The sequence below is a fragment of the Rosa chinensis genome, chromosome 1 (genome assembly GCF_002994745.2).
Source record: "Rosa chinensis cultivar Old Blush chromosome 1, RchiOBHm-V2, whole genome shotgun sequence".
In the NCBI taxonomy this organism is placed as follows: Eukaryota; Viridiplantae; Streptophyta; class Magnoliopsida; order Rosales; family Rosaceae; genus Rosa; species Rosa chinensis.
This window is the reverse complement of record NC_037088.1, coordinates 3,427,809-3,453,994: the sequence shown is the minus strand read 5'-3', so window position 1 is coordinate 3,453,994 and position 26,186 is coordinate 3,427,809. Positions and strand designations below refer to the sequence as shown.

The 26,186-nt window shown below is 39.2% G+C and overlaps 2 protein-coding genes and 1 long non-coding RNA gene across 3 annotated transcripts; 2 read left to right on the top strand and 1 right to left on the bottom strand.

Moving 5' to 3' along the window:
* The first annotated feature begins 204 nt into the window (after positions 1-204).
* Positions 205-802, top strand: LOC121050917. The gene is made up of 3 exons (XR_005804343.1): positions 205-275; positions 397-411; positions 621-802. It is a non-coding gene; the product is annotated as an uncharacterized LOC121050917 (long non-coding RNA).
* Positions 803-843: 41 nt separating this feature from the next.
* Positions 844-7,146, top strand: LOC112198510 (carotenoid 9,10(9',10')-cleavage dioxygenase 1). The gene is made up of 10 exons (XM_024339650.2): positions 844-939; positions 1,328-1,390; positions 3,180-3,290; positions 3,372-3,556; positions 4,130-4,268; positions 5,186-5,303; positions 5,388-5,489; positions 5,973-6,224; positions 6,840-6,951; positions 7,117-7,146. Exons 1-10 carry the CDS (start codon positions 873-875, stop codon positions 7,144-7,146), a joined length of 1,179 nt encoding a protein of 392 aa, XP_024195418.2. The 5' UTR covers positions 844-872.
* An 8,424-nt stretch (positions 7,147-15,570) lies between these two features.
* LOC112198500 (receptor-like protein 7) lies at positions 15,571-24,295 on the bottom strand. The gene is made up of 2 exons (XM_024339638.1): positions 21,406-24,295; positions 15,571-15,809 (listed from the first exon to the last, which is right to left on the bottom strand). The coding sequence occupies exons 1-2, from the start codon at positions 24,293-24,295 to the stop codon at positions 15,571-15,573; spliced, it is 3,129 nt and encodes a 1,042-aa protein (XP_024195406.1).
* Positions 24,296-26,186: the final 1,891 nt, after the last annotated feature.

Genomic DNA, 26,186 nt, shown 5'->3' with positions numbered 1-26,186 from the left:
GGTTGAGAAGCTCATTGTCAAGTTGATGTACGACAGTTCTCAGCCTCACCACTATCTCGCAGGAAACTTTGCTCCGGTTATTGAGGAAACGCCTCCCACTAAGGACCTCAATGTCATCGGCCATCTTCCTGTAAGTCTCCTTCATCAAATATTGATGTCGTTTTTGGGTTTGCCAATGACTGAATGACATATTTGACATGACAGGATTGCTTGAATGGAGAGTTTGTAAGGGTTGGCCCCAACCCCAAGTTTGCCCCGGTTGCTGGATATCACTGGTATTTTCTCTCAGAATCTTTATATTTCTGGGTCCAGTTCAGTTTTTGCAGATTGAAATTTGAGAGTTAATTGAGCATCTGGGCCTTGTGCTGATCATTCCCTTTGTTGCTCTCTCTGCAGGTTTGATGGAGATGGGTGAGTGACTCCCTCGCTGCTTCCTTATTGAATGTAGTTTCTATGCTAAATTAGCTTCTGTTGGTTACCATGTCTTGGCTGAATAAGTAATGTGTCTCCATTATGTTTTGGGGATTATTGGGAATATGCTCTGTTAATAGGATGCATCATAAGACACTATGTTCATGCTCCAAAGGTTGGAAGAGATGACTTTTATAACATTTTTGCAGTATGATTCATGGTATGCGGATCAAGGATGGAAAAGCAACATATGTCTCCCGCTATGTAAAGACATCACGTCTTAAGCAAGAAGAGTACTTTGGAGGTGCCAAATTTATGAAGGTACATGAGTAACAGTAATTGAGCTGTTGGAATTGTAGTTTAAGATTTGCGTAACAGATGTTCTGTTGGAGATCCAATTCTTAGGTTTGTCACTATCTCGTTTTCAGATTGGAGACCTTAAGGGGCTTTTTGGTTTACTCATGGTTTACATGCAGCAGCTGAGAGCTAAACTGAAAATATTAGATATTTCATATGGACATGGGACAGGTAGGGTTGTCTAGTATAGTAAACAATACTCATGACTGCCTATTAGTATATACTACGTCAGTACAATTCCAAAAACAGTATACCGTGCATTATCCTGCTGCTTTACAGTTGATGCCTCTTTTGCAATTGTGATGTTTACTTCATCATTCATGGACATCTGGTTTTGGAAGTTTTAAGTACTTAACAGATTTTTTTTTTTTTTTAACACATTGATTGAAACTTGTATGGAGAAAGTGATGGACATCTTTCTCTGGTTATTTTGAAGTAGTTATAAAATTTTAATGCTTGGTAAAAAGGGATGATCGGAAATTTTAGTAAATTTTCCTATACGTTTTATCTCGTTAAAGGAAGGAATGCGTGAAACTAAATGTTACTTACCCTTATCCAGGTAACACAGCTCTCATATATCACCATGGGAAACTTCTAGCTCTTTCAGAGGGAGACAAACCTTGTAAGCCTAACTCCTTTCTTTTCTTGCTCCTGCTTTTCATTTCCAATCGATCTTAGCATCTTGATGAAAAGTGTAGTTAAGATTGTGCGTATATTTCCCATTATTAGGGGGAAAAAGTTTTTCATCAACCAAACTTTTTAATCTTTAATCTCTCATCCTCACCTCCCACATCTTCTCTCTATTGGGTTCATCTGTTCAAGATCTCCAACTCCAATCTAGGGTTTTCGTTGCTATGACAGTTGAATTGATGGCTATGGTGAGTGAGGAAGATATGGAGTACGAGAGTGAAGCAGAGGAGGCTTAACTCTGTTAAAAAATAAAATAAATATACTAGTGATAACAAAACCCTGCGAATCATCTTTCCCTCTTGTTCATCGTGTTCTGTATCAAAGGCAAAGCTTTGGCTTCAGGCATGGCTAGCTATCCAAGAAATTCAAAGTAAGTTCTATCGCCTTACTTGTGTGATCTAAGCATTGAACCCAATCCCTCACCTTTAATTGCAGAAACCCAATTTGATCAAGAAATTCAAAATTTGATTTGATATTGTTGTTGGAGAATTCAAGGTTTCAATTACGACCGTTGGCGATGCGGAGGTAGGTAGCGCCGCCGAGCGATGATGATGAAGGTGAGGGGAGGAAGAATCGTCGGATCCAACGACTCCCATTCACTCTGATGAATAATAGAAGAAGAAATTGAGCTTCTGGAATTGCCCAGGAAGGAGAAGCACCGCCTCCTCCACTCCATGTACCGGCATCGGCTCTTGGGATGAAGCTGTTGCGGCCGAGGGATATTCCGGAAGAGAAGTACTTGAATGCTTTCCTCGGATTCGGACTGGAAGAAACGAACTTTGTAATGGAGCTCACTTACAATTAAGGAGTAATTCCTATAATATTGGGATTGGGTTTGGTTACAAAAGAGCTTAAAGGAAAGATAACAAGAGACCGAGAGAGTAGGTAGAGGATTGGGAAAATTTCTGGTCGCAGCCATGGAGGAAGAGAGGGAGTGTTAAAGTCAGAGAGGTACAAGTACGAAATTACCCTCTAACCCAAATGAGTAATGACATAAGACTAAACGGCGTCAGTGACGGCATGTCTACAAAGTGGGTCGGGTTTTAGGTTTCATGTACTAAAATGCTTGGTTTGGAAGTTTATGTATGAAAATTATTAGTGGCTTTTACTTGGTGTTGTACATACTGGGGAGTCAACTAGGTTTGGCACTAGCCTCTGAGCCCCCTCGGTACTCCCAGGTACTACGCCATGGGCCGGGTTCACGACCCACCATGGCGGGCCTCACATGGGATGCCACCCTGGGCACCCAGGGCCCGGGGCAAGGCCAGCACAGCCCATCTATTTATGCAACAAGAGAGCTGATATGACATCAGAAGAACAACATGTGTCCCACATCGAGGATAGGGGAGACTCCCTTCCCACGCTTGAGTATAAAGACATTAGCACAACCACCTTTCACGGGTAATAACTCCTATATACACAGTTTGATCTCTATCTATTAGTTTCTCACTCAGACATCGGAGAAGTATAAACCATCCGGTACGGTTTATCCCTCTGACATTGTGTTCTTGATACAGGATTCAGGAGTTGATCGGTGCCCCAGACGGTATAGCATTCTGTGTGAGGTACCCAGAGAAAGCCACCAGAAACAGGTGTACTATTTGCAAAATTTTCTCATGATTAAATGGATATTGTTTTGTATATTTAAGGGACTCACCCGTAGATACTTTGACTTGTTTTTACATTGGAACTGAACTCTTTGGGTATGTAATATCATGTAGATGTTCTCAAAGTTTTGGAAGATGGAGATCTGCAAACAGTTGGCTTGTTGGATTATGACAAGAGATTGAAGCATTCCTTCACTGCTCATCCAAAGGTTGACCCTTTCACTGGTAAGCACATTCTCATCAAAGATATTTAGTCCACCTGTATCAAGAAATTTTCCTGTGTAACTTATGGAGTACCTAATGCAGGGGAGATGTTTACATTTGGCTATTTGCATGATCCACCATATGTCACATACAGAGTAATTTCAAAGGATGGTTTCATGCATGATCCTATACCTATAACAGTACCAGCTCCTATCATGATGCATGATTTTGCCATTACTGAGAACTATGCAATTTTCATGGATCTTCCCTTGTATTTCAGACCAAAGGTATGGAAGATTCACTCAGTGACAACTTGTGCTGGAACATCCATTATGTAAATGATTAAGCATCAATCAATTTTAGTATGCATACTGACAAAACAATCTTCAGAGAGTCTTGGTTAAAGGGAGAGAGGCTGGAGTGGCAAATGAGAGAAAGAGAGAAAGACCCTTTTAACAAGTTAATGCATAAATGATTAAATATTAAACTCATGTCAGTATTTAACTTCGTATGCATTGTTGAGCTAACTCCTTGCCTAGTCCTGTAAAAATTTAGTATTGCCGTTACTTAACATGGTAATTTTAGGACCCTCAACCTTTGGAATTTCTTTGGTTTCCTACATATCAGCGTGCAACTGGTTAAGGGTCAATAGCTTACATGTGAGGGAATTTTTTTTAATTTTTTTGGCAACACAGGTGAGGGAGTGTTTAATCTGTTCTTTTGGCATAACATACACCGATAGCCACTTTTTCCATTAACTTAAGTTTTTCAGAAGAATAAATGACTGCAGAATCATTTTTGAATATCAAGCAATCATATTATCAAGATTCAAAACATTTTATTGAATTTAATTTTTCCAGGAAATGGTTAAGGAAGGCAAGCTGATATTCTCATTTGATGAAACAAAAAAAGCTCGCTTTGGTGTCCTTCCACGTTATGCAAAGGATGATTTGCTAATCAGATGGTTTGAGCTTCCAAATTGCTTCATTTTCCATAATGGTATGCATTTCTTTCCTATCTAAAATAATGTAAGAGACAGTTTTTGAGAACTAAATATTGCTTGTTCAACTAACTTTTTAATAACTAAAAGTAACTGCATGCCAAGAAAGTTTAATTGGTGAATTTGGTACTCAGCCAACATTATTAGTTCTGCAATTCATACTCTCTATCCCACTTTTTTGAGGGAATTCTAGGAATGTTGTATGTGAAACAAAATCATTTTGCACTAGAGGGTTATAAAAATTTAATTGTAGATTTTTTTGTTCGGAACTATTGAATTTGTTTAATTGGGATATGCATGGAGCACTATATTGTTGCTGCTTGGAGATAATTTTTTTTTTTCAAGCCACTATTTTGTGTAGTCTAGCCTTAAGAACGCTCTACCTATCGATTCTAACTCTGATGTAACAGCCGCACATGAAAGGGTGTTGAGCTTTTTTGGTTTTCATTTATTTTTCCTATTTAGTATTTCCAGTTTCTGGATTCTCCTCAATTCCTTTTCTTTCTTACTTCCCTAGCTGGAATTGCAGACCTTCTGTACTTATCAAGGATTACTGAAGTTAATTTGGCCCCACTTTGGTTGAGTACCATTCCCCTAACTTTTAAATTTGCTAGAGATTTATAGGTTTCTTTTCTGTCTCATCAAGGTGTTTAAATGATATGACCTGGCTCTCTTTTTCTGTTCTAGTTCCACACCAAAAAAAAAAAATATATATATATATATATATGCTAATAATAATGCTAATGCTAATAATCATTTTGGATATTTGTTTCAATTTATAATTTGGTGTGCGTGCTAATTATCAGCTTACATTATATATATAATTTTTCATGAGCCTTGAATCATGATGAAGCTATGCCTAAAGTTTGCTCTTGTATAGATTCTGATACCTATTACTCTGACTTATTTTCAATAACTAATGCTTGGGAGGAAGAGGACGAAGTTGTTTTAATGACATGCCGCCTTGAGAATCCAGATTTAGACATGGTCAATGGACCTATCAAGAAAAAGCCTGACAACTTCAAAAATGAGCTGTAGGTGACTTTGGTCTATGTTGTTATTGTGAATACCATACCATCACATATGATGTTGTTACTGAGTTTTCTAAATAATTTCAGGTATGAGATGAGATTCAACTTAAAAACCGGTTTAGCAACACAGAAGAAATTATCTGAATCAGATGTAGATTTTCCTAGGGTGAATGAGAGCTACACTGGAAGGTATGCATCTCCTCATCTCCTGTCATTGCAGGGAGATTCTGAATGAAAAAGTGCTGAAATATAGATGACATTATTGTGAAGAAAACTAGATATTGAAAGGACATATTGCTTTATCAGCTGAAAATAAGTTCTTGGTAATGGGAATCCTTTTGGTCATTCTGTACTTATGTTAATCATCGGTAGGGAGGTTTATTTTGTTCGGTTTAATTTAAGTATTTATTACTTTATTTCCTATTATCTCTGAGGATTCATATAATATGCTCTTGTAGAATTTATTATTAGATTGCCTGTGTAAATAGGCTATAGTCTTGGCATTTTTCAATATTTGGAATACAATAACAGATTAGAGTTGTTACTCCTGTGGCCCTTCCCTGTTCTGTCACCTTGTCTTCAAATTCTGTACTGTTTTTTATCTTATCGAGTAGCCTAGTGCAGTAGTCATGACCTTCATCCACTTTGACTAATTAACTTGTTTGAAATCAGGAAGCAACGCTATGTATATGGAACCACACTGGATAGCATTGTGAGGGTGACAGGGATAGTCAAGTTTGATCTGCATGCTGCACCTGAGGTTGGAAAAACGAAAATTGAGGTTGGAGGAAACGTCCAAGGTCTTTATGACCTGGGACCTGGTAGATTTGGTTCTGAGGCTATTTTTGTCCCCCGTGTTCCTGGTATTACTAAAGAAGAAGATGATGGCTACTTGATATTCTTTGTACATGATGAGATTACTGGGTACTACTCACATCTTTCACTCTATTTACTAAGTTTTAGTTTTCATGTCAATCTAATTCATGTGCTAATCATCAGTAGGCTATCATGATATATCTTCTTCTCAAATGTACATCTGTCCTAAGTTATTACAAATGGTGGCTATTGGTTTCAGCTGTGTTGCAAACTTATCAGACCTGAAGGTCGATGACAGTGCTAGTGTTTACAGTAAAAGATGTGTAAAAAATACAATTAAACCTTTGATTTGCTGATGTGAATTAAATCATCTGTGTAATGTTTGTGTTGATTAAGCATCTAATGACCTGCGTAAATGGACTGTGTACTATATTATTAAACCTTTGATTGGATAATCCTATTCCATTGTCTGGACTGCCCACCCAAAAAGAAAAGAGAAAGGTGCCTAACAAAGGTGGACTTTTGACTCTGTCGCTGATCACTTCTGTGTTCTGAAGTTCATCTTCTGCACTCCTTACAACTCATATGCCACTACTCATTTCCATTTGTAATTGACAGTTAAACTGACGAAGAATATACATCTTTCCGCTTTGTAGTATAATTTGTATATTTCAATCTTCTGGAGTATAGAATGCAATCTGAACTTGAATTTTGACCCTGCAGAAAATCAGCAATTCATGTACTAGATGCAAAAACAATGTCCAGTGATCCTGTTGCAATTGTTGAGTTGCCTCACAGAGTTCCATATGGGTTCCATGCCTTCTTTATGACAGAGGTCAGTGCCACTTACAAATGTTCCTAGGATGCTGTTCAATTATTATTCGATTTAATTTGCGTCTTATGCTGCTTTCTAACCCATTTTTGCATTTATGTTTCATTCTTCTACTTCTGCACCATTTTCTTGTAATGCTTCTGATCTGATTTATGGTTACTGGAACAGGAGCAATTGCAAGAACAAGCTAAGTTCTAATTGTTCAAATCATTGAAAGAACCTATCCTCCGAAGGCAGCCCTGTGTAAATTGAATCTGTTGTGTAGATGGTCTCGTCTCCCAATAATGTATTTATAGTATACCTTTTTAGTGTAATTATATACACCTTTTCGACTAAAGTTATATTAATCTACTTTGGAGAAGGAGATGAATGTCCAGGATTGGTTACATGCATAATGTACAAACCTTTTCTTTTCCTCCTGAATTGTCGGATTCAGTATCTTAACTTTTCAGAGGCAGCTTATAAATCCATTGGAAGATCTCTTTGTCCAGCTTATGCATCCATTCAACATTAACCTCTGGTTCTTCAGTGGCACTATCACTGCTTGCAGCCAATACTTGGCTTCTCTAACTCCATCTTGATTGCTTGCAAAAGGACAAAGGTTTGCCATAAGTGAAAGCTACGATTAGTCAGCTATGGATTTTCAAAGGAGCCAATTTGTTCTTATAGTTAAGTATGGCATGGGCTCCATTCTTATTGAGAAAAAAGATAGGAAACACCACCCAACCTCCCTTGGACGACTTTGTAAGATCAAATATGGACATAACACATATCATCATAAAGTAATTGATGATTAGCTTAATATCAATCCTAGTTTAACATGGATACAAACAGTAAATCAATACTTGTAACTTAATGAAGCAGTGTATCTATTCATTAAGGTAAGTAATCCTATTCTTAGTCTGCAAGAAAGATTACAATGAAGTGTTACATTAAGAATCTAACTAGGAAACCTAAACCGATATGGATAGCTTTAATGGGAAGCTTCTTGAGGGTTAAGTCTCCTATATATACAGATGAATTGGTCCCTGATTACTACCCGACGTTTTGCATATTGTTCTGTCCATTGAGAAGCAAGTTGGTAAGTAACAAAAGGCCATATTCAGTGTTCATGGTTGCTGCATAAGATGGAATCCATGCCAGTGATTGCTGAAGGTAAACCTTAAACCCTTTTATGATTTATGTGCATATGTTGTGAGCATGTATATGGTTTTTAACAATTGGTATCAGAGCATAGGCTCACATATATCAAAATCGTTTTAGGGTTTTGCAAAACAAATACAAAAAAAAAAAAAAAAAAAAAAGGTTTTTGCTTTACGGGTCAAGTAACTGACCATGTAACTGGTCATGTAACTGATCAAAGTAAGTTACTTAAGTCGATTGCTGCATCTGGTTAATTATCAAATTCACGCTTCCGCTATGATTTTTAGCAGCAAATTGGGGAAAAAGCAAAAACAGGTTTTTCTATGGAAATTGATTTCGATTCATAGCATGATAATTGAATTTTGATTGTGCTCAAGAACACTAGTTGCATTCCCGGCGTGCGTTAGGTTAGAGTAGATGGTGACCGGATGAAATTTACAATTTCTTGATTGTTCTGTGGTTTCTTGGAATCGAAACACTTTTGATTGTGCTTGAATATGCATGATGAATTGATTGATGATATGGTATTGTATCTGTGATTGTGTAAAATTGCATGAAGAACAAAAATCTCCCATAATTTGTTTACACAATTAAAATTGACAGATACGAGAGCTTAATTTTCTTACAAGGATGAATCTGGGTAGAATATAAAGTTAAAAGCTCATGAGTTTTGTGGTTTTCTGTTGGCATAAGTGATTATGATGCACAAAGCATTCTTCATTGATGTTGGCAGAAAACAATGATCAGGTCACTGACCATGTAACTAGTCATGTCACTGACCACGTAACTGGTCAGGTCACTGACCACGTAACTGGTCAGGTCACTGACCACGTAACTGGTCAGGTCACTGACCACGTAACTGGTCAGGTCACTGACCATGTAACTGATCGAGTAACAAAACTGAAATTGTGTTTTGTGTTTTAAAACTATGCTTCAGTTTTATCTTCCAAAGAAGTGGTCAAGTATGGTTTTAGAATACAAAACAGCAATATGCATGCTTGATGAAAATAAATACAGATACTTAGAAATTTTTCTTCTGTCTAAAGATGTGGATAAATTTCTTTGGATAACTTGTTTTCATTGAACATGGTATATTGATAAAGAACTCCAGGATGTTATGCTTCTGCTCAAAAGTGTTGCTTAACATTGTTTTTGGTTATGGACTGATATGAATGCAAGTATGGTTTGTTTAGGTTTTCTGTATGTTCTTGTTTTGGTTGCTTAAAGCTAAATAAAACACAGAAAACTTAAAGTTATTTTCTTTACAAATTGAGAACTCACATGAATTTTTGTTTTGCTCCTTAGGTAACTCCTACATGAACTTGAACAGTGTCTTGATGTTAACTGGAACCAACTATAGAGCTTGGCTAGATTCTGTAGAGAACTATATGGGAATGCATGAGAATATAGACTATTGCTTTACTGAGGATAAGCCTGAAGAGTTGAATGAAAAGAGCCTCAAGAAAGAAATTGACCTTTACAAGAAGTGGCATAGATCCAATAGAATGGCTAAGAACCTCATTCGTACCTCTATGTCCAAGACTGTCAGAGGAAGTATAGAAGGACCTGAGCTAGCATCAGATTTTTTGGAACTCATAGGTGCTAAGTTTAAAGAAAGTGAAAAGGCAGAAGCTGCTAGGCTAACCAAGGAGTTTCATGATTTGAAGTACATGGGTTCAGGGGGAGTTAGAGAGCATATTATGAAGATGATCAATATAAATAGCAGACTCAGGGAGCTCTTGATGGGGGTTAGGGATGAGCAGGTAGTACATTATGCACTACATTCCTTGCCTAACAGTTTTAGTCATCTTAGGACCAGTTACAACTCTCAAAAGGGAAACTGGACTCTGGATGAACTTATATCCATCTGTGTGGATGAAGAATCTAGGATCAAGGAAGAAAAGGAACCTGCTACAACCATTAACCTCATTGAGAAGCCTAAAAGGAAAAAGCCCCAGAATAAGCTCAAGCCTATCAAAGCCATAACTAAGAGTTCAACAGCTGCAGTGGCCAAGGAAAACAGGCCATTTAGGTTCAAGTGCTACTTTTGCAAAAGAGTAGGACACATGAAAAAGGACTGCACTGGCTATAAAAATTGGTTAGCCAAAAAGGGTAAGATTTTTTCTAATACAATTTTTTCTTTAGAAATTAATCTTATAAATGTTGAACCACAGTCTTGGTGGATAGATTCAGGCTCACCTATTCATATTACTAATTCTTTGCAGGGATTCATAAGGAGGAGAATCCCAAAAAGTGATGAAGTGAACCTGTGTGTAGGCAATGGCATGAGAGTGGCAGTCAAGGCTATTGGAACCTTAAAGCTCGATTTAGGATTAGGAAAATTGTTAGTTTTGGACAATGTTTTTTATGTACCTTCCATGAGAAGGAATTTGGTTTCGGTTTCTCTTTTAGTAAAATCTGGTTGTAGACTTGTTATGGATAGTAATGGAATTCTTATTTCTAAAAATTCTGTTCAAATTGGTTCTGGTGTTATTATGAATGATTATTTACAGTTAAATTGTTCAATGGCTCAACAAGAAATTTTACTTGTTGAAAATAACACAAAAAGTACTAACACTTTAACAGGTGTTAAAAGAACCAAACTAAATGAAAAGTCTGCATTTTTATGGCATAGAAGACTCGGCCATGTTTCAAAAGAGAGACTGAAAATTTTGGTGAAAAACAACATCCTAAATGAACTTGATTTTTCTGATCTAACAGACTGTGTTGAATGCTTTAAGGGAAAAATAACTAATACTAGAAAGAAGACTGCATATAGAAGCCAAAATTTATTAGAACTCATACACACTGATATATGTGGACCATTTAGGCATCAAACAATCTGTGGGAATGTGTATTTTATCACATTCATTGATGATTTTTCTAGATACAGTTATATTTATCTACTTTCAGAAAAGGCACAAGCATTGAAAGCCTTTCAAATCTTTAAGTCTGAGGTAGAAAATCAACTGGAAAAGAAAATCAAAACAGTGAGGTCAGATAGAGGGGGAGAGTTCTATGGAAAGTACACTGAATCCGGCCAACAAAAGGGTCCATTTGCCTTGTTTTTGCAAGACAATGGAATTAAAGCTCAATACACAACACCCTATAATCCACAACAGAATGGTGTTGCAGAGAGAAAGAATAGGACTCTTTTGAACGTGGTTAGATGTATGACGTGTACAACTGGTTTGCCTAAATTTCTGTGGGGTGAGGCTTTAAAAACTGCAAATTATATTTGCAATAGGACACCTAGCAAAGCCATAGAAAATACTGCTTTTGAGCTTTGGTGTGGCAGGAAACCTAGTCTTCATCACTGTCATGTTTGGGGATGTCATGCAGAAGCTAGGATTTATAATCCAAGCTTGAATAAACTTGACCCCAAAACTGTTAGTTGCTATTTTATAGGTTATCCAAATAAATCTAAAGGCTATAAATTATATTCTGCTCATCATTCACCTAGAATTTTTGAAACACATCAAGTAAAGTTTCTAAGTGAAAAAGTTCACAATACAAACCTTGAGGATTTAACCTCAGATTTTGAGGAAATTGTGTCAGATGAGAATATAAGTGTAGCATTGCCTTTAGAACAAGATGTAACTGATCATGTCACTGGTCACGTAACTGACCATGTCACTGACCAAATAACTGTACCTGGTCGAGTAACTGGCCAAGTAACTGACCATGTCACTGACCATGTCACTGATCAAGTCACTGCCCATGTCACTGACCAAGTGACTGTGCCTGGTCAAGTCACTGCCCATGTCACTGACCATGTAACTGACCAAGTAACTGTCCCTGGTCAAGTAACTGACCACGTAACTGGTCAAGTAACTGAACCTCACCATCCTCCAGTGGCTCAGCCTAGAAGATCACAGAGAGCAAGAAAACCAACTTATGGGGGGAAGAGAGTGACTACATTGTTTATCTGCAAGAAGCAGAAATTGAAATGGACTGTGCAGAAGACAATGATCCAACTACATTTAATCAGGCCATTGAAAGTAGTGAATCTCATCAATGGCAGCAAGCAATGGAAGCAGAAATTAATTCCATGAGTCAAAATGCAGTTTGGGAATTAGTTGAACCTGACCCCAACCAGAAGCCTATAGGTTGTAAATGGGTTTTCAAAACCAAAAGAGATGCAAATGGCAACGTAGAGAGACATAAAGCAAGATTAGTTGCCAAAGGTTTTACACAGAAGGAGGGCATTGATTTTACTGAGACTTTTTCTCCAGTTTCTACAAAAGACTCGTTTAGGATAATCATGGCTTTGGTGGCTCATTTTGATATGGAGCTGCACCAGATGGATGTTAAAACAGCTTTCTTGAATGGTGAACTAGATGAAGTGATTTATATGAGGCAGCCAGAAGGGTTTGTACAAGCTGGAAGTGAAAACTTAGTGTGTAAGTTAAGAAAATCAATTTATGGCCTAAAACAAGCTTCTAGACAGTGGTACAAGAAATTTGATTCTGTGATTTCTACTTTTGGATTTACAGAAAATCTTGTTGATGAGTGTGTTTATTTGAAGACTGTTGGGAACAATTTTATTTTTCTGGTACTCTATGTGGATGATATACTTTTGGCTAGCAGTAACATTAAATTGCTTAAAGATACCAAGAGTTTTCTGTCAAGGAATTTTGACATGAAAGACTTAGGAGAAGCATCCTATGTACTAGGTATTGAGATTAAAAGAGATAGGGCACAGAGACTACTTGGTTTGTCTCAACAGAATTATGTTACCAAAATTTTAAAGAGATTTGGTATGGAGAAGTGTGTAGCTGGAGAAGTTCTCATGTCCAAAGGAGATAAGTTAACCAAGAAGCAAAGTCCCAATAGTGATGTTGAGAAAGAAAATATGGAGTCAAAGCCTTATGCCAGACTTGTAGGAAGTCTCATGTATGCACAAGTCTGCACTAGGCCGGATTTGTCTTTTGCAGTAGGGATTTTGTCAAGATTCCAATCTAATCCAGGCCATGAACATTGGGTAGCTGGGAAGAAAGTGTTGAGATACCTGCAGAGAACTAAAAACCACATGCTAGTTTATAGGCAAGTGGAGGATCTGAAACTCATTGGATTCTCAAACTCGGATTTTGCAGGGAATTATCCAGACTCCAAGTCCACTTGTGGATATGTGTTCTTGCTTGCAGGAGGTGCTATTGCTTGGAAAACCATGAAACAAACACTTGTTTCAACTTCTACTATGCAAGCTGAATTTATTGCAATATATGAAACTGTGTGTGAAGGACTTTGGATTAGGAATTTTCTCATGCAGACCAAAGTATTGAGTCACATTGTGGCTGGAACACTTGTAATTTATTGTGACAATGAGGCTGCAGTTTTCTTTAGCAAGAACAGTAAAAAAAAATAATTCCAAGCATATTGATCTAAAGTATTACAGTGTTAGAGAAAGAGTAAAGCATGGTGAAATAGCTGTTTTGAGTATTGACACAAATTCACAGCTAGTAGATCCTTTCACCAAGGCATTGTCAGTAGCAGCATTCCAGAAACATACAGCAAGCATTGGAATTTTAGCTAATTTAGATGCTTAGGTTCAGTAGAGAGTTAGTCCAGTTGGAGCATTTAAAATTCTAAGGTTTTTTGAGTTCTTGTGTTTTAGTTGTGATCTTTTATTTTGTTTATCACAACTTGTTTGTAATGATAGATTTTATTATTAATAAATTTTGAGGTATTTTCAGATTTTGGTTATTACTGCAGTTTTTGTTGAATGTTCTGAAAATTATCGATTTTGTGTTTAAAGTTATACTTGCTATCAGATGGCTTAAATCATGTGAAGCATGATGTTAAGGTTCAAGCAATATCTTTAAGCCATCAGTGTTCAGTAAATTTGCTTGAGTTTTTGGTTTTAGGAACATAAAGTAGGACCTAATATATGTTTACTTGTTGATACACATTAACATATATTGTATCACTTCTGGTTTGACATATGTGGATTGCAGGAGCTTGTGTTTGTGGTTTTGAAACTCTGCATTTTTGTTAAAATGTATACTGTTTCTTGCTCTGCATAAGTAACTGTGATCTGACCATGTTGGAATGGATTTTCGATTTAAGTTTGTTATCTGGCGCGCACTTCAGTAAGTTAAGTAGGTTTTGATGTTCTCTGGTGCAAATCATCGAGCATGATATGTGTGAGTCCAAGGGGGGATTGTAAGATCAAATATGGACATAACACATATCATCATAAAGTAATTGATGATTAGCTTAATATCAATCCTAGTTTAACATGGATACAAACAGTAAATCAATACTTGTAACTTAATGAAGCAGTGTATCTATTCATTAAGGTAAGTAATCCTATTCTTAGTCTGCAAGAAAGATTACAATGAAGTGTTACATTAAGAATCTAACTAGGAAACCTAAACCGATATGGATAGCTTTAATGGGAAGCTTCTTGAGGGTTAAGTCTCCTATATATACAGATGAATTGGTCCCTGATTACTACCCGACGTTTTGCATATTGTTCTGTCTATTGAGAAGCAAGTTGGTAAGTAACAGAAGGCCATATTCAGTGTTCGTGGTTGCTGCATAAGATGGAATCCATGCCAGTGATTGCTGAAGGTAAACCTTAAACCCTTTTATGATTTATGTGCATATGTTGTGAGCATGTATATGGTTTTTAACAGACTTTTGTTTTAGGCTATAATTCTACAGTGAAAAGATTAGTACTGTCCAGTTAAACTCCCCCTTCCAACACGCCCAGCATCTCTCTCAACCCTCTCTTATTCAAATTGCTATTTAACCTGCTGCATTCTTGTGCATGTATTACTCTCTCACATTCACAGGCTTTCATATCTTTTAGCAGCAACAGGAGTAAGTGCAGGCTGAAATGACCAATTATGAGAACACCGGCTCTCTTTTCTTCTATCTCTTCTTTTTTATTTGTTATCCTATTCGGCTATTCCTATGGTGCTGTCTGATTGTCTGAAATATCCTCACACCAAATAACCACTATGATCCATCTCTCCAAGAGTCTAAACAGTAAACACTACTACATGGTCATAGGATATCGACTATGAACCAAACCCATGTCTATGGGAAAGAGTCGAGTGCGATCCCCTGAACGATTCATCTATAACCCAACTTTCTCTATCAGATTTGTCTCTATCTTGCTCAGATGGGAGGATATTTGAAAACAATAACCATATTATTGAAGGATATCGACATAATGTGTGCCTCTACAAACTAGGGTTAGAGTTGTAATAGGAAAGTACCCTAGGTATACTAATTGTATTCCGATTCTGTTACCTTTTGTGTACTCTGTAAACTCCCTATATAAAGGGCTCCTATTATCAATAATAAACACAATTCTATTCTCCTACAACACGTTATCAGCACGAGTTCTAACCCTAGCTTCAGAAAGAAAAAAAAACCTAGAAGAAAAATCTTTTTTCTTCTCTGCCGCCAACCCAAAACAAAAAAAACAAAAAAAAAAAAAACTCCAGCCGGCCTCACCCCAGCAGCCTAGCCTCCAGCCCACTGCACAACAGTCTCATCTTCCTGCCGGCCGCAGCCTCCATCCACTGCATCGCAAGCCCACTGCAGCCCAGACCAACTCACCGCGCCTTCTCTGCCGTGCTCCGCCGCAGCCCAGTCCGCGCTGCACCTGCCTACCGCTCCCAGACGCCGCCACACCAGCTCGCCGCAGCCCAGCATTCCATTCCTCCGATTTGCAGCGTCGCTCCGGCCCCGGCATCTCCTATCTGCAGAGCAGAGAGGAAGAACAGAGGAAGACCAGAAAAAAAAAGGAAGAAACCCGAAAGAAGAAAAGGAGGAGGGACCCAGCCGGAAAAGAAAAAAAAAGAAAGAAAAGGAGGAGGGACCCGGCCCGAAAAAAAAAAAAAAAAAAAAAGGGAGCGACCCGGCCAGAAAAAAATAAAAAGGAAGAAAGCCCAGAAAATAAAGAAAAATCTGCTGCTGCCTTAACACGCCTGCTCCAACACGCGCGTGTCTTCAAAAGCAAAGAACAATCACGTAAGTTTTTATAATTAAAGTTGCTGCTTTCTTGTATTTAAATTCATTTTATTTTCTGCAAATAATTGGAATATATGTTGCCAAATGAGTTTGATATTTAACAAAGCGGAATTGTGGGGATTCACGTTTAACGAACTAAGAGTGTTCATAATTAAACGAACTAAGAGTGTTCGTGTGAACTAAGAGCGTTCACAATGCTTGGACTAAGAGCGTCCATAAGCGTCAAATTGTGACCATATTAAAACATTATCGTTTGGTCTAATCCAAAAGAGATTCTTGGAAATTGATTTCTTGGAAGCATAGCTCAGAAATCATATTATTTTAGTTTTCGTGGAAGTTTAACTCCGAAACTAATATATTTTCTCTTCTTATTTTCAGGATGTCGAATGAACCTAGACTCGACTTTCCCATGCTTGACTCAACAGGCTCGGATTACCACAGTTGGGTAACCGATGTTGAGAACCATCTCACTTCAAAGGGAATATTACCCATAATCCAGGCACCTAACCCGGATATTGAGTTCAACCGAACATCTACAAAGCATGCTCAAGCAGTTATCTTGATGCGACGCCATATGGAAAAGGCACTCAGATTGGAGTATATGTCGATCAAGAATGCAAGAGAGCTATGGGTAGCGCTAGAAGAGCGCTTTGGCAATGTCCAAGATTCCCTCCTCCCTGACTTGAAGGTTCAATGGAATAATCTGCGCTTTGCTGACTTCAAGTCTGTTACTGAATATAATTCAGAGGCTCTTCGCTTACAATCCATGTTGAGATTCTGTGGACAACCTGTCACAGAGCAAGAGCTAATTGAGAAGACTCTCTCCACCTTCCCCGTTTCAGCCATTGTGGTATCAAAGCAATACCGTACTGAAGTCAATGCTGGACGGATCACGAGGTTTCATCAGCTTATCAATATCATATCTGTAGCTGAGAAACATGATAACATTCTCATGAGGAATTATAATTCAAGGCCCATTGGAACTAAGAGCGTTCATGAGGCGAATTATAATGCACCCAAAAGAGGGCGCAAGGAGCGGAACCCTAGGCATAAGGGACATGAGGGACGTATGGGTCCATATAACCGCCCTAATCAGGAAGGAAACCGCAAGTTTGGAGCGGATACACGTGGTGGCAACACCACACGTGGGAGAGGAGGTCGTGGCAACCCTATCCGTGATAATGGAGCCATGGCTCGTGGTGGTGGCGCCATGGGTCGTGGTGGAGGCGCAAATCCTCCTAGGGAACGCCCACAACGTGCACAACGTGCACCTCAATTGAAGGGAGGCAACCACAATGATGAGTGTCATCGATGTGGATCAATTGAGCATTGGTTCAAGCAATGCAAGGCAAGTGAGGAACTAGCTGCAAGCTACAGGGCATATAGGGACCTGAGAGAGCAAGAAGTGTACCTTGCAGAAGAAGAAGAAGATGGTGGAGATGTCAATCTCACCATAGAGGACTTCAAAGCTGAAGATGAAATGCACATGGATGCAACAGACTTTGATTAGATTAGTCCTTTTTATTTTTCCAAGAACTTTTGTAATGGCAATTTGCCTTAGTCAATAAATGACAATTGTCTTAAACTCTTTCTTATGTGGCGGACCCAATAAAATGTGATGTCTAGGAAGTCATTGAGATTATTGGTACTTAAGAGAGCCTTGCTCCACCAACATCTCTCTCTACTTTCCTGGTCATATTTTATTGGAGTTACCAAACGGATAGAGTGACTACAATGTGTCTTACTTTGATTTTATTTTGGATTAGACTTTGGAAACTTTGATGTAATCATTGGCTATTAATAAAGTGTCAATTCTTTTACTTAATGTCTTGGACATACCTTAATTCGAACTTTATAGAGCCAATGGTTTTCATGTGGAAACACATTATGAGAATGGACAGAGTTCCTTTGCATCACCTCTAATGACTACGGACGTGAACGAGTATTAGAGAAACTTATGTGTCGCTCTAGTGGGTTGTATGCAACCACTATTTGAGTTATTGAATCCAACTATGTCATGAGAGACGACTTATGGGATTTTGACACATATAGGCTTTGACATGATGATCCGTGTATTAAAAACTTTACACGGACATCCATTTTCAGAACGAAGAAAAGTAAGAACCAAGAATTGGTTCGAGGAGCTGCACATGCGCCTCATGGCGCCATGATTGTGCAAAGATAGGCCATACATGGCCCGTGCCGCCTACCCCCTGCGGTAAATACATGGCATTGACGCCATAAACTCCTCTATCTACTTCTCAAGTCTATTGTGACACTATGGCTTCACCAAAACCTTTATTGGTTGATTATAAAGCCCATGTTTCGTTCTGTAAAGCCTGTTATTTAGGATTGAGACCATCCTATGCAAAGGAGATGAGGAAATAATTTCATTCTCACAAAGAATCTAAGGGAATTCTATGGATTTGATCAACCAACTTGCGGACCATATAGATGTTTTATGGTGTTGGTTGATACGCAAACACGCTGGTCACGTGTTGTGTCATTATCCACTCGTAATGCTGCTTATACTACACTCCTAGCACATAACATATGGCTACGGGCTCACTACCCAGATCATCCCATTAAGTCAATTTGACTTGATAATGCTAGAGAATTTACATCGACAGTTTTCGATGACTATTGCATATCATTGGGTATTGATATCAAGTATCATATTCCCATGTACACACCCAATTGGTCTCGCGGAAAAGCCACCATTAAACGACTACAATGGTAGCCCGGACATTGGTAATGCGCACCAATATTTCCGCTTGGGTTATGTAATATTGCATGCAGCTATGCTAATTCGTCTACGACTCATAGCAGCCACTCAACTTTTATTTGCGTTACAGCTAGTGACTGGGTTCGAGTCTAATATCTCGTATTTATGCATATTTGAGTGTGCGGTTCATGTGCCAATTGCGCCGCCACAGCGCATCAACATGAGTCATTGCAACGAAAGCATATATATATTTGTTGGACATGAATCCCTAAGTATAAGTCCGCTATGTAGAACCCTTGACAGGCGATCTCTATTTCGTTGGATTTGCGAATTGTCACTTTGATGAGACAGTCTTCCCGTCGTTAGGGGGAGATTAGAACGTCAATGTTCAACAGGAACGACAGGAATTGTCGTGGTCTGTCCCCACTATGTCTCATCTTGATCCCCTAAAAGTGACGAGATCACATATACCTGCTGCAAACATGCCTGCAAGAGGACATGGTGCCACCCAGAGAAGATGGGTACTGCACCACTACCATGGATGGTAGAATGGTGACGCCACAAAGGTGGCATAATGGCGTCATAGGCCATGGGTTCCGCTAGAGAGAGTAGGAGACCCATAGGTTCGATGGATTCTCGCCCTAAGAAGAGAGCGAGTTTGGCACAACTTGATCCATTGATCATTGATACTCATAATCCGTCTCATGAGAATATTTTGGATTGTGGTTATGTCCAAGAGACATCGTTGGGGGACGCCTCAATGTTAGAACCAATTCCTGAAAATATAGAGATCTCTACCAACTACACTAGTGTACATGAGGACGTGGAATTATTGAGACCAATGACATCGAACCTTACTCCGTTGAAGAATGCCAACGTAGAGAAACTTGGCCTAAATGGAAAGATGTGATCCTGGTTGAATTGGATTCACTAACGAAGAGGAATGATTTAGGGCCTGAGATGCCAACACCTCCTAACATAAAACCTATTGACATTAATAGGTCTTCGTTAGATAGCGTGATGAGAAAAAGAAATGGTAATCTCACCTTATGGTGCAAGGTTTCTCACAACGCCCTGGAATCGACTACGAGAAGACATATTTCTCTCGTAATGGATGTCATTGCACTCCACTACCTTGTCAGTTTGGTAGTTTCCAAATAACTGAACATGCAGCTTACAAATGTGGTCACTACGTATCTTTATGGGGATCTAGATACAGAATATAATGAAAGTTCTTGTGGACTTTATTTACCCAAGTCAAGTGGCTCTAGACCACGGAGCGTATTTGCAACGAGGTTGAAATGCTCACTAAAATGACTACTTGATTGGGAAGGGATATGATGAACTATGCCCACGCGTTTCCATGACAAGTTCCGGATTTGCAATTGTCGCGGTTTATAATTGGAACCCTTGAGAGTTAAGGGAAACCGCTGAACACCTAAAATCCGAGTTTAAGAGGAAGGACCTTGGGAGAATTTGTCTAGATTCAGAACTTGTATACCGTGTCAATAGACATTTTTGATAAAGTCAAAGATGCATCATGGTCGTCCGTAGTCTTGGCCCTAAAAGGGATCCGTTTCGTCCCAGGGATGATGACGAAGACGTGTTAATAGCAGAAGTGCTTACTTATGTACAATAGGCGCATTATTATACTTAGCACAATACAAGACCGGACACCTCAATTATTATGAACTTGTTGGCTAGATATAGCCCCGCGCCAACGCAACGCCATTAGATTGGTATAAAGACAATCTTTCGATATTTGAGAGGTACAATTGATATGGGCTTGTTCTATCCCTACAGAGAAAAGGGATGACGGAAGTGTGGGATCGGACCCCACAAGGCAAAATGCCAACTTCCGTGCTCCTCCTCCCCTCCATCGAAATGACAACAAGCATTTCTAAATATTGAAATGAACCAAATCCGATCAGAGGATAATGTAGCGGACTTATTTACTAAGTCGTTACCAAAATCCACTTTCGAGAAACATGTGAAGAGCATCGGATTGAGAAAGTTATCCGAACTCCCATGATTGTAGCAATCAGGGGGAGATATTGACATCAGGGGGAGGCATGATGTCTACATGTTCGATCTCGAAGAGTGAAGGACGTGTTGTGCTCTTTTTGTCCTTCGACCAGGGTTATTTTTGTCCCACAGGGTTTTTGTTACCTGGCAAGGTTTTTAACGAGGCAACAATCAAAGTGTCATCACCAAGTTTGAGCGGCACAAGGGGGAGTGTTGAAGGATATCGACATAATGTGTGCCTCTACAAACTAGGGTTAGAGTTGTAATAGGAAAGTACCCTAGGTATACTAATTGTATTCCGATTCTGTTACCTTTTGTGTACTCTGTAAACTCCCTATATAAAGGGCTCCTATTATCAATAATAAACACAATTCTATTCTCCTACAACACATATCACAAAACAGAGCAATTACCTGCTCACACTACACAATATTTCATCAATGTTACAAGCGTAAAGTGATCACATTGCAAGAACGACTACAACATAGCTTACGACACCAGACCAAAAGAAAAAACAAAGCAAAAAAACATAATTACGACATTCAACTCAATCTCATCTCCAGAATTCGGCTTACTTGAGCTTCCATTTAACGTCGGAGGTGGCAATACGATTGTTGTATCCGATGTCAGAGGAGGCCCCCATAATCCTTTGTTACCCTCGAAGGAGCTATTTGGAAATGTCGATAACTGAGTGCTGCTTGGAATCCTTCCCGTCAGTTGATTATATGAGACATTCAAGTACGAAAGGAAAGTGAGATTTGCAAATTGTGGTGGAATTTGTCCGCTCAGGTGGTTTTGTGAGAGGTCTAAGGTCTCGATGGCCCTCATGTTACCAAAGGATGATGGGATTTCGCCTGTGAAAGCATTACTGGACAGATTGAGGGCATATAATAATCTCAGTAGACCCATTTCCTTGGGTATTGTTCCGTTGAACTTGTTAGCAGAGAAGTCAATCGAAGTGAAGATAGTTGAAATACGTACAAGATCCATCTCTAGACCTTTGCTTGTAGTTGTTACTGCATCTACATAATCAATAACAAGGCCACTTCCACCACCTGCTGCCCTCCAAAAGCTAGGGTAAGTTTGGTAATCATCTTCTTTAACCATCATTGCCTGCCATGTTGTCAATGATGTACTTGGTATTTCACCATTGAAACTGTTATGAGCTAAGTCTATGATTTGAAGCTTCGGCCAGGTGCCATTGGTCTCAGGACATCCAATGGGTCCATAAAATTTGTTGGATCGCAACACAAGGACACGCAAGGTGGATATGGTCTTCAACATGCAGGGAAAGGCATCTGTTATTTGATTGACTCCAAGGTCTAAAACCTCTAAGCTTGAACAATTGGCTAGAGATTTTGGAAATCGACCTTGTATATGATTTCTGCTCAGAGCTAGAGTTTGCAAATTACAACCTTGAAGAAAAGTATCGGGGATAGATCCATTAAGGTTGTTTCTCCTCAAATCAAGGACATTAAGCGAAGATGTCTGAGTCAAGCATTGGGGAATGATTCCAATCAAAGAGTTATTAGAGAGATCAAGAACCATACCACTTGCATTGCATATTGATATTGGAATTTCCCCAAACAAGTTACTGCTTGAAAGAGAAAGGTAGGCCGTGGAAGAAATGAAATCACCAATATCAGTTGGTATGCTAGAGCTGAAATTATTTCTTGAGTAATCCAAATAACTACCCCTTATAAACAATGGTATTTGTCCCTGAAGCTGGTTTGAGTGAAGATCAATATAAAACAGATTGTAAGTAGAACCAAGTAAAGGAGCTTCTAGACTTACGAACTTGTTACAACAGAGACCTAGAATTTTGAGAGGAAGCCCCAAAATCCAATTGGGTATCTGACCTGGAATCTGGTTTTCTGAAAGGTCCAAGTAGGCTAAACTAGATTGACTTTTCAAGAAACTTGGGAACGTTTTCAACTTGTTAGAAGCCAACGTCAAGGCCTGAATCTGAAGGAGGGAGGGGTGTGATGAGTTGGTACCATTATGATTGAACAACAAGCTATTGTGGGATAGATCAAGAAATGAAAGATTTCTCGACTCCTGAAGGCCATAAAAAGGAAAATCACTCAAGTTGTTTGAAGAAAGATTTAACTCTTGAAGCCCTGGAAGATTAAAGATAGACACGGGTATTGATCCTTCCAAGTTGTTGCTACTCAAATCAAGTTCGTACAGCAAGTACGAAGAGACATTAGAAAATTCAAGAAACTGACCAGAGAAGTGATTTCCAGAAAGAACTAACCTCTGCAGCAAGGGAATAGAAAAGGGAGACAATGGAATACTCCTGTAGAGAAGATTGTTGGACAAGTCGAGAAGCTCAAGCTTGATGAGTTTGTCCCATTGAATATAATTAATCGAACTAGAAAACTTGTTGGATGACAAGGCCAAAAACCCCAATTGTGTTAGGTTTGCCAGTGACTTTGGGACTGCCCCTGTGAAATTGCAATCTGAAAGATCTAACCTAGACAGCATTTCAACGTTGCCAATAGAGTCCGGCAAGACTCCTGAAAACTTAGTCCCAGATAGAACTAGGGATTCGAGAGATCCATTCTTTAGAAATTCTGGTAAGGAACCACGAAGCTCTGAATTAGCTGATAGGTCAACAGACTGTAGTGTAGGTACCTGGAATATCTCTTTGGGAAATGCTCCATACAATTTACAAGCGGAGAGACTCAAGGAAATCAAGCTTGAAAAATTGGCAAAGAATTTTGGAACCGGACTAGAGATATTGTTTCCAGACAATATTAACGTGGATAGAGAATCAAGCTTGGCAAATGATTCATGAATGGGGCCTGAAAGATCACAATAGGACAAGGTCAACACACTCAGCTTTGGAAGTGAAGATGATATGGTTTGGCCCCAGTGAGATCCCTCAGCTGATAGGTTTATATGATCAAGATATAACTCTGTAAGCTCTGTGAGGTTCTGAATTAGCATGCTCAAATTCGGGTTCTCAGCAAAAAAGGGGTAGGAATTATCAGAGAGATCAAGAATTACCAGCCTTGTTAAGTATGCAACCTCGATGGGAATTTGCCCAGAAAAATAAGCACCACTTAAATTCAGATACCTCAACTCTGTAAGCTTTCCGATTGCAGATGGAATTGAAGAGCCATTGAAGTTGGCATAGGCTAAATTGAGGCTCTGAAGATGTTGTAGTTGGAAAAGACTGTTGGAATTGTCAATGTTGCATGAGATAGACTCGCTGCTGACATCAAGTCCAACAACACTCCCATTCGTGCTGCAAGTTACACCGAGCCAAATACAGCATTCGGTATTCGAATTCCATGTTATGAGCTTGGAGGAAGAAGAAGAATCAAATACAAGACTTTTCTTGAAATTGAGCAATGATTCTTTCTGAGCTTCAATACACTTGCTGTGAACAGCAGGGATGAGGTTAGTAACACAGGGAGTGATCAAGAAGAGGAGGAAATGGAAGAACAAAGTTATCATTCTTGCAGCAAATTTTCAGATGCCCAAATGCAATTTGGGAAAGTGATAATTACGTTGTGGTGGCTTCTAAAAGGTACGTGGGATTGGAAAATGCCTCCATATAATCTGTGCATGGCTTGACTTTCAAGTCCTCTCCTCTCCATCCAGAAGTAACTTCCAGGAAGAGTTAGACGGTAGAAAAGTGGATGGCCTATGTCTTTCAAGTCTTCTCCTCTCTATTCAAACAAAACAAAAGTTAGACGGTAGACAAGTGGATGTCATATTTCTTTCAAGTCTTCTCTTCTCTATTCAAATAAAACAATTGGTATTAGTCTCCTCTCTATTAAAATATTCCACATTCGCATGCTTTCATATCTTTGCAAAAGAAAGTAAGTGTAAGCTTGTCATAAAAAAAAAAGTAGGTGCAAGCTGAAATGACCTACTATGGGCACACCAGCTCTCTTTTCTTCTATCTCTTCTTTTTTATTTGTTATCCTATTCCGATGGTGCTGTCTGAAATATCCTCACACCAAATAACCACTATGATCAATCTGTCCAAGAGTCTAAACACTACTACATGGTCATGGGATATCGACTATGAACAAAACCCAATTCTATGGGAAAGAGTCGACTATGAACCAAACCCAATTCTATGGGATATCGACTATGAACCAAACCCAATTCCAAGCTGGAAGTTTTGATTCTCTTCAACTATGTCAACCGGGAAAATCCCACAAAGCCTTTCCAACATCACTCAAAACTATTTCCGTGGTCCACTTTCTGGTGCAATTACAAAGCATTTGGAAAGTTTGGATCTTAAAAATTCCTTTAGTGGGTCCATACTAGGCCTCATCATATGGCCTTTGGGCCCAAAACCCGCCCGACCCAGCCCGACCATTTCTAAAATAGGGTAGGGTATGGGTCATACAAATGAAACCCGGCCCTACCTTACGGCCCTACCCGATTGAGCCCGTAAGGGCTAGGCCCAGCCCTACCCTAAAAGCCCGGCCCTAAAAATTAATATTATATTTTTATTATTTTCTATTACAATATTGAATATTACATGTGTATAAAAACTATAGAACTATAGAAGTTTTGATGAAGTATCAAATATAATTGAATCTGTCAAAGAGATACAATCTGTACAAAATGGGTCTCTTTAGTCTAAGGCCCAACTCAAATCGACCTGTCGAAGTCCAACTCACCTCACTAGCAAAATCCTAACCTAACCTATCCCACTATCGAAGTATCGAGTCAACACTCATCAATCATCGACATCGACATCGACATCGAGCGCCTCTCTCACAGACTCTCTCTCTCAAACTCTCAGTCTCAAACCTATACTTCTCCGCCGCCAGCCACCACATCCGGCCATTTTGGACCAGCAGAGACTTGCGACTACTCTTCTTCAGAGTCCAGACCAGTTGATCTATCTTCTCTGCCGCATATCGAGATTTATTCAGCCTCAGATCGAGATTTGTTCCGCCGCAGATCGAGATTTGTTCCGCCGCAGATCGAGACTTGTTGCTCCTCATATCGAGACTTATTGCTCCTCAGATCGAGAGTTGTTCCGCCTCAGATCGAGAGTTGTTCCGCCTCAGATCGAGACTTGTTCCTCCTCAGATCGACGTCAACGCAGAAGGTGTGGTCGTGTGGACTTCGTTCCCAGTCTTCGTCATGCATCCACCACCGACGCAGAAGGTGAGGACCTCGTTGTCGATTTTTGTTTGTTCTGACCTTCTGGGTTTGAATCTGTTTGAATCTCTCTCTCTCTTTCTCTCAATCTCACAGTTCTTCCTTGATCAAGCACTAAACTGGTGATCTCCTCAAAGGCTCAGAGCTAAAAAAAATGGTGACGTCGGGCTAATCCACTCGGTGAGGTAATCTTTCATTCCCTTGGTGTCTTGGTGAT

What these genes read in the sequence shown, in the direction of transcription:
- LOC112198510 (XM_024339650.2), top strand. Translation starts at nt 873, where the DNA reads ATGGTTTACATGCAGCAGCTGAGAGCTAAACTGAAAATATTAGATATT. An exon ending in TTCAGAGGGAGACAAACCTT is followed by an intron (nt 1,391 to 3,179) that starts GTAAGCCTAACT and finishes AATATCATGTAG; the next exon opens with ATGTTCTCAAAGTTTTGGAA. An exon ending in AATGAGAGCTACACTGGAAG is followed by an intron (nt 5,490 to 5,972) that starts GTATGCATCTCC and finishes GTTTGAAATCAG; the next exon opens with GAAGCAACGCTATGTATATG.
- LOC112198500 (XM_024339638.1), bottom strand. Translation starts at nt 24,295, where the DNA reads ATGATAACTTTGTTCTTCCATTTCCTCCTCTTCTTGATCACTCCCTGT. An exon ending in GACGTTAAATGGAAGCTCAA is followed by an intron (nt 15,810 to 21,405) that starts GTAAGCCGAATT and finishes TCTGCTCTGCAG; the next exon opens with ATAGGAGATGCCGGGGCCGG.